Source organism: Nanorana parkeri, unplaced genomic scaffold (assembly GCF_000935625.1).
Source record: "Nanorana parkeri isolate BGI_ZX_2015 unplaced genomic scaffold, ASM93562v1 scaffold159, whole genome shotgun sequence".
Classification (NCBI taxonomy): Eukaryota; Metazoa; Chordata; class Amphibia; order Anura; family Dicroglossidae; genus Nanorana; species Nanorana parkeri.
The window spans coordinates 1,521,368-1,528,990 of record NW_017306427.1 but is presented as its reverse complement, the minus strand read 5'-3'; the positions used below and the strand labels follow the sequence as shown (position 1 = coordinate 1,528,990).

Below are 7,623 nucleotides of genomic sequence, written 5' to 3'. Positions count from 1 at the left end.
CAATAGTAAACTAACATTGTTCCCGCCCTCTGCTGATGGACTTGAGGGGGAACTGCAGCAGAGGGCGGGTACAATGCTAGTTTACTATTGGCTATTGCAAATTGAAATAGCCAATAGTAATGTCCCAATGCTTTTCAATGGGAAAAATCTTTTTTTTTTTTCTATTCTGACATCGCTCCGTGTCAGAATAAAGAAAAAAAGACTCAGCAGTGTTTCTCTCCTTGGCGGCCGGGAGCAGGAGACTCCCGGGGGCCAGGGAGAGTTTGCTGTTTGGAGATACAGCACCCGTACAGCACCCCTTCGGTTCTACTGACCCGAAGGGGTCCTGGGGCCAAAGCTAGCCAAAGGATCGGCCGAAGCTACGGCCAGATCCTTCGGCAGCTTTGTGAATAGACCCCATCATTTGTCAAATTCTGGGAGAAAGGAGGATGGCATCACTCTCACCAAGGCACTGTGGGAGGAACTGGAGGAAAGGTAAGAATATTATCTAACCATTTCTCTCCACACAGGTACTCTTAGGCAGTGTTTTATGAAGGGGGAACACCTTGAATAAGCAGACCTTGACTTTGAGGTGGAAGGTATGCTTCAAGGACAAGGGTCAGGGTAAAGATAATGATAAAGTGTTTGGGTCAGGTAAAGTGCTGAACTTTTAGTTTAAATCAGCTAAAACAGGGGTGGGCAACTCTGGCCTTCCAGCTGTTGTGGAAGTACAAGTCCCATGAGACATTGCAAGAATCTGACAGCCAACAGTCATGACTTCCAGAGGCATAGGCATGGTGGGATTTGTAGTTAAAGCACAGCTCAAGGTCCAGAGGTGCCCACCTATAAGATAGATATATATATATATATATATATATATATATTTAAGTGCACAGAAAGATGTTTGTAGTCTGATGTCACATTTCTCTATAAACAGAAGCTACAACTGCTAAAGAAAAGAGAGGAAAAAACTGTCACCTGCCAGCATTCTGCAGAAAAGGACCCTTGCTCCCTGTGTGGAACCAGTGGTTTCTCTTCAGAGGTCCGATACACCGCTAATGAGTCAAACCTGTAGCAATCAGCAAAGCTCATGCTCCCAGCTGATTGGACAGCTCTAGATAAAGTCAGTCTAGTAGTTAGGCTAGGGTTAAGGGTCAAAACATGTGGGAGAGTTGCAACTTTTTTTTTAACCCAAATTTTCCCTGAAAACTCATGTTTTGTACAGTCAGCTTCCCCTGTCTCTGGACTTACTGATCTGAAAAAACATCCATTTATGTTTTTCCATCACATGTCTATCGCAGGATTACTTTAAAACAACAAAATTTTTTGACTTGCTACAATATAACCGCAAAAGAAATATTAACTCACTGTCTCCGTAGCAACGCAAAGGACCGATTTTCCATGCCACCTCCGACCCTGATCTGTTTGTATCGGTGATCACAATTTGAGAGACTGGCAAATGTTCTTTGAAGGCCAGGAACCCGGTGTCATTTGTCCTGAAACACACAATAAAGACATGTCCAACCACACAGGAAATGGAATTCTTACTTAGGAAATTACATTTTTGGTATAAAGCATGGAAGGTATTTTACAAATTGAATAAAGACTTCAGAAAAGAATGTGACCGTACCAAAAGAAACATTAATATAAAAACAAGCAAACAAAAAAAGTTTACATTTGATTTAAAAAAGATAAACATAAAAAAACGCTGAGGGATTAAACTGAAAAGGGAAAAAAGGGGAGAAAGGAATTAATTGGGGCTAATGAAAGTTGATTTATGGAGGCAGAGTGTGTCACCAATTATTCCAGCACAATTGAAACCCCACAGTGAAAATCAGATGCACATCTCACAAGGTCCATAGCTAGACAAATTTAAAAACCAGATGGCAGAATAAAGGAAAATATTTTTTTGTGTCATTGTGAATCTGAAAAAAATATAGAAAAATTGTGCAATTGTTATCTAAAGTAACAAAAGATTAAAAAAAAAAAACAATTCAACCAACTTATATATGGAAATCATGGACTTTGATGGTACCATCGCTCCCGGGATAGACTACAATCTCATGTTTTGGACTACAATCTCATGGGGAACAAAAGTAGCCCCCCTCCAGAAGGAAGTACAGTGTCAGCACCAATTCAGAGATGATTGGAGGATCTACAGCCGAGTGATACACAAATAAGATACATTGCTGTTCATAGTTAAGCTACTTAAAGTAATATTAAGGCCTGGGCGTTTTTTTACCTTATTGCATTCTCTGCATTCCGGTAAAAACCGCCCAGAACCTTTTTCTCCCCCAGTCATCGCCTTTAATTCTTTTTACAGAATGAAAGGTGTCCTGGTTTTGGAGAAGGGGAGATCATGACATTCATTTCCAGCTCCTCCAATCACAGCACGCCTTGCATTCTGTAAAAATAATTAAAAGTTTTTTTCTGAATGGAGGATTGGGTACTGAGCATACTGCAGCTGGCACTTAAAGTAGTATTAAGGTATGGGCGTTTTTTACCTTAATGGATTCCCTGCATTAGTGTAAAAACTGCCCAGAACCTCTTCCCCCAATCCCCCCCCACACTTACCTGTCAGCGACGCTCATCCCCGCCGCCGGTCCCAAAGTGATCCTTTGCTCCCCTTTTTTCCAGGTTGCGGGGGAGGATGCTGATGGCAGAGGAGCCATAGGCTTCTTCTGCCATCAATCAAAAATAGAAGGGGATTGGCCTGCCACTGGGCTGTGTGTGTCTATGGGCACAAACAGCCACTGCGGGCACCAGCGTGCACGGGTGCCCCCATTAGGACGATGGTGGCACCCGTACAGGGGGCGGGGGAAAGAACGCTGAGGGGACCCACTTGAAAACGAGGAATGAAAAGATTTTAAAGAAAACCAACAACAGCTTCAGGCAAAGGTGGGCATCCCTAGAGCGAATATAAAAGAAAAGGAGAGTTTAATATCGCTTTAAATGCATTTTTTAACTCCTGAGTTTAGTGTCACTTTCATAATCTCCAACCAATCAAGGATATAGGCTTTATACAGTTAGTCCCGGTGGTCACGGATATCTGCTCCATGGTCGTATAGTGTACAATAAGTGGCTGAATTAGTATTTTTTTGCTGTCTTCCGTCTGCCCATCACTTCCAACAACTTCCTGGATTCCCTGTGTGCTTTGCGTCTCTCTCCCTGCTGCTCCATGTGATGCAATCTCCATTTCTCAAGACTGCATAGCCCATCATGCATTGCTGCCAGCAAGCAATAATAAGGTTACATTGTTCAGACGTTGAACATATTCGATTGAAATAAGTGCATATTCACTTATTATGCCACTGCAGAGAAGAAGTACATCCTATGGGAATCTCCAATAAGTAGACATGTGCGATTTGTTTCGTTCCGAATCGAAATTCGGACGAATTTTCGGAAAATTCGGACATTCGGATGTATCCGAATTCCGAATTACAGACATAACGAATGCAAACGAATCCGAATTTCCATTTCCGAAATTCGGTAGCGTTAGTACGAACGTTCGTTTTGTTTTCTGTTCTTATTCGTTTCTTATTCGTTTCTTATTCGTTTCGTTCGTTGGAGCAAAGTGACATTAGAGAAGGAGAAAATATTTTTTTCCCCCTCAAATGTCACTTTTGCTGCAAACGAACGAAACGAATAAGAACAGAAAATGAAACGAACGTCCGTACTAACGCTACCGAATTTCGTCCGAATCCGAATTCCGAATCCGAAGTGACTTTCACACCCGAATCCTGAAAAACGAAATAACACAAATCCGAATTTAAAACGAAATGAAACTAAACACATTTTTTGGCAGTGCACATGTCTATCAATAAGTCAGTTTACAAACTTAGATGAATATGTTTATTAAGAGTGGGATAGAACTTCTGGAAATTCAATATAGAAATACAGATTTATCGCACTTCTTGTTAAACGCTACCTTTTTCTGTCCAAGTGGATGAAGCTGAGCTTGACAAGAATCATAGGCAACATGAAACCTTATGCTGAAAACCCCCATCAACCCACCTACAACCTCCCCCCTACTTCCACACCAATATGAGGCATGGTGCATCTCTTTCACATTTTATTATTTATTACAGGTATTTATATAGCGCCGACAATTTTTGCAGCACTTTATATCAGTCCCTGCCCCCAAGGGCCTTACAATGTAAGGTCCCTATCTCACCTGCATGCATACAGGTGCCAATTTAGACCGGAGCCAATTCACATTTTTAGCAACCCATGCAAGCACAGGGAGAACATGCAAACTTCTTGCAGATAGCGATCTAGCCATTTTGTAAGTTTACTTAGACCTGACTGGTAGGGGGGTGATATACACCATCACAAGTGACGTGCGGTACCTTCGCTTCTTGGTGAGGAATTTCCCAGCCAAAGCCCCACCCCAACATGCAGAAGCCCCACCCATATCCAGCGAAGCACCGTCCCCATCCCGATGAAGCCTCAGCTAGTGTGAAGGAGTGTGGAAGGAGGGAGGGACGAGACAGGGAGGAGCCGTAACTTGTTACAAGCCGATCTGAATGGAGAAAAAGCTGTCAGCTTCAGACTTGAAACTGACAGCTTTTTCCTCCATAATACTAGGTGAGGCTCTGCCTCACCTTCCTCCCCTAGCTGCACGTCCCTGACTGTCACCCTACTCTACAGACCATTTCTAGATCAATGAACCCAGATGGGGGTATTGGAAGACCACAGTACACTATTCCACCAATGAAAAACGCACAGGCAATGCAGGGACGGATCCAACCAAATGCCACTGGAGAGGCAGCAGTCTGGAACCCTTTATTATGCACCAAAATGTTACCACTTGTTAGCAGTATGGTGTGTAGACATCTGGGAACCACCCCTGCCGCCCTATGCCCAGCTTATGTGACCAAGGGAGAGTAGATATAGAATATATAATGATATGCATGGTCACTGCAGACCTTTTACTTTATGAGACCAAGTGCTGACAGATACAAACGTATTAATGAACGCAATAGTGTGCCTGTACTGTATCTCAGTTACCAATATCCCAGTCCACCTCAGCAGTCCTGGTATTAATCAGTTCTAAATATTGATGGGATGCATTGATTTATTTCTGAGCTACAGGGCACAATTAATTAATATTCTATTACTGGGCTATTAGCTTTTCATTACATTATACAATAGAAAAGCAATAAACCTGAAGAGGCCACTTCATATTGTGTTTATCTTGTAGACCTGAAAAGAGGTCCACAAAGTTTAAAGGGAACGCGTACACACAAAAAAATACAATATTTTAAAGGGGACCATTGTTGAAGCAGCAACTAATTGGCCCACCCACCATTTCGAAAATGTATATAATTGTAGATGCCAGTGGAATGATTGGCTGCTTTTTTAAAGCCCATATGGAATGCTTAATGCTTTTAAGAACCATCTATGCGTTATTGCCAACTGGGCAATACCTGGCATTCCCAATCTCCAATAGGAAATCCAAGTCTCAGTAACATTTTCTGTATTTACAGTCACTTGTCATGAAATCCATGTTGTATAAAGAATCTTTGTTGCAATGAATCACCACTCCTGACTCCTTAGCATGTCACAGCCCTCCTCTGTTACATTTTCAACACATCAAAACAAGAGTGAATGGCGATATTGCTACCTGCATTAATCTCTTCATAATCAGACAGTTCTGGGCCCCTTTGTTTTGGCCCAATATCAGTCACAAGTCATTTTTCCAGCTCAAGCTGTGAATCTATTGGATCATATACGTCCTCTTACCAGTCTTGTCCATCAGCGTCACAGTTGCAGTAATGGCTATTATCGATGCAGCTCTCCTCCAGTCCACAGGCACATTGCCCAGGCAGGGATCCGCCCCAGTAGGTGTGTCTCTCGTTCCCTCTTCCAATCCACCACGTGTACGGGTTTCCACCTGCAAACAAGACCCAACAATGGTAAAATATGTGGAGATGACAAAGAGAAACCAACTTCCACAAGAATACAATATAACTATAATTTTATATTTGTTAGGATAAAGCTCTCAGTAACCATCAAACATATAACATAATACCCCACAGGAGGTTTATGGCGGGGGGGGGGGTCATAAATGAAGATTCCATCCCCTGGAAAGGGTTCCACACAAAGCACCCTGTAGTGTTTTTTATGGAGTTATATTTGCATCAGAAACACCCTCAACACATCCTGTAGGAAAGGCAACACCTTAATGGCTGTCCATCACCTAAAGATCAAAGGGCATGCTATGACCTGATGTTAACATAGATCAAGAAGTTTGCCCGTAGTATAATGGCACCATTGACTGGAGGACTTCCATGAGCACTGCCGAATCCTAGAAGACGCAAATTGGACAACAGACTCATAAGGGGTGTGATGTTATCTGGGTCAATGGGTATGGATGTAGATGTATAGTTACATAGTTAGTCAGGTTGAAAAAAAGACACAAGCCCATTGAGTATTAAAAAAAAGCAGGTGCTCAGACATCTTTCTCTCTCTCTCTCTCCCTCTCCCTCTATCCAAGATATAGAACTAGAGGATGGACTTGTTATGTAACATATTATTTTTGCTTTTTTATTGTACTGTTTTGAAATTGATGATCATTAGCACCTGCTTAACATAATTGGTAATCATGTACCTGACTCTAAAGGTGTCCATACACTGCACGATTATCGTACGATAATCGTATGCGATCGGTTTTTCGTACGATAATCGAGCAGTGTGAATGGAGACGTGCGACCGTTTCTACTGTACGGTCGCACGTCTTCTGTCGAACCAGCATGTTCGAAAACCAGCCGGGAATCGTACGATTCTCGGCTGGTTAGAACGGTGCTCGGAAGACAAATGCCGAACGGGCCGGTGTGCGCACGCGCACACTGCCCGTTCAGCATTGCGGTCATCGGAAGCCCGCCCCTCAGGGGGGCGGGCTTGCGATGATCGAGAGTGGGATCTGCCTGTCCAAGATAAGCAGATCGTACGTTTTTTTAATCCCTGTACAACCATCGCAAGACTAAAGTCTTGCGATGGTTGTAGAGTGTATGGCCACATTAATCCTACAAAATCACTGACTTTGGGCAAGTGTAAGAAATTATGCTGGTTTGAAGCCAAAGGGTAGTCACATCAATTATTGATTTGATTTAGATTTTTCTTCTGTTCACACTTTGCAGTTTGTAAATTAAGAAAAATAAACAATAAAAAAAATATATATATATATATACACAGTATATTCAGCCATAACATTATCACCACCCACCTAATATTGAGTAGGTCCCTCTTTTGCCATCAAAACAGCCCTGACCCATCCAGGCATGGACTCCACTAGACCTCTGAAGGTATGCTGTGTTATCTGCCACCAAGCCATCAGTAGAAGATCCTTTAAGTCCTGTAAGTTGTGAGGTGCGGCCTCCATGGATCACAGTTGTGCATCAATGAGCCTTGGTCACCCATGACCCTGTCACAGTTCACCGGTTTTCCTTCCTTGGACCACCTTTGGTAGGTCCTGAAAACTGCAGACCGGGAAAATCCCACAAGAGCTGCAGCTTTGGAGCTGCTCTGACCCAGTCGTCTAGACATCACAATTTGGTCCTCGTCAAAGTCCCTCAAACTCTCACACTTGTCCATTATTTCTGCTTCCAGCACAACAACTTCAGGGACAGAATGTTCACTTAG

The 7,623-nt window shown here is 42.8% G+C and overlaps 1 protein-coding gene across 1 annotated transcript in view; it reads right to left on the bottom strand.

Moving 5' to 3' along the window:
* Nucleotides 1-7,623, bottom strand: part of LOC108785392 (contactin-associated protein-like 5) — a 283,646-nt gene that overhangs the window by 64,569 nt on the left and 211,454 nt on the right. Inside the window, exons 15-16 of the mRNA XM_018554450.1 lie at nucleotides 5,725-5,875; nucleotides 1,348-1,475 (exon numbers count right to left, since the gene is read on the bottom strand). Of these exons, the coding sequence (XP_018409952.1) occupies nucleotides 1,348-1,475; nucleotides 5,725-5,875 (279 nt within the window). The remainder of the gene's footprint in view (nucleotides 1-1,347; nucleotides 1,476-5,724; nucleotides 5,876-7,623) is intronic.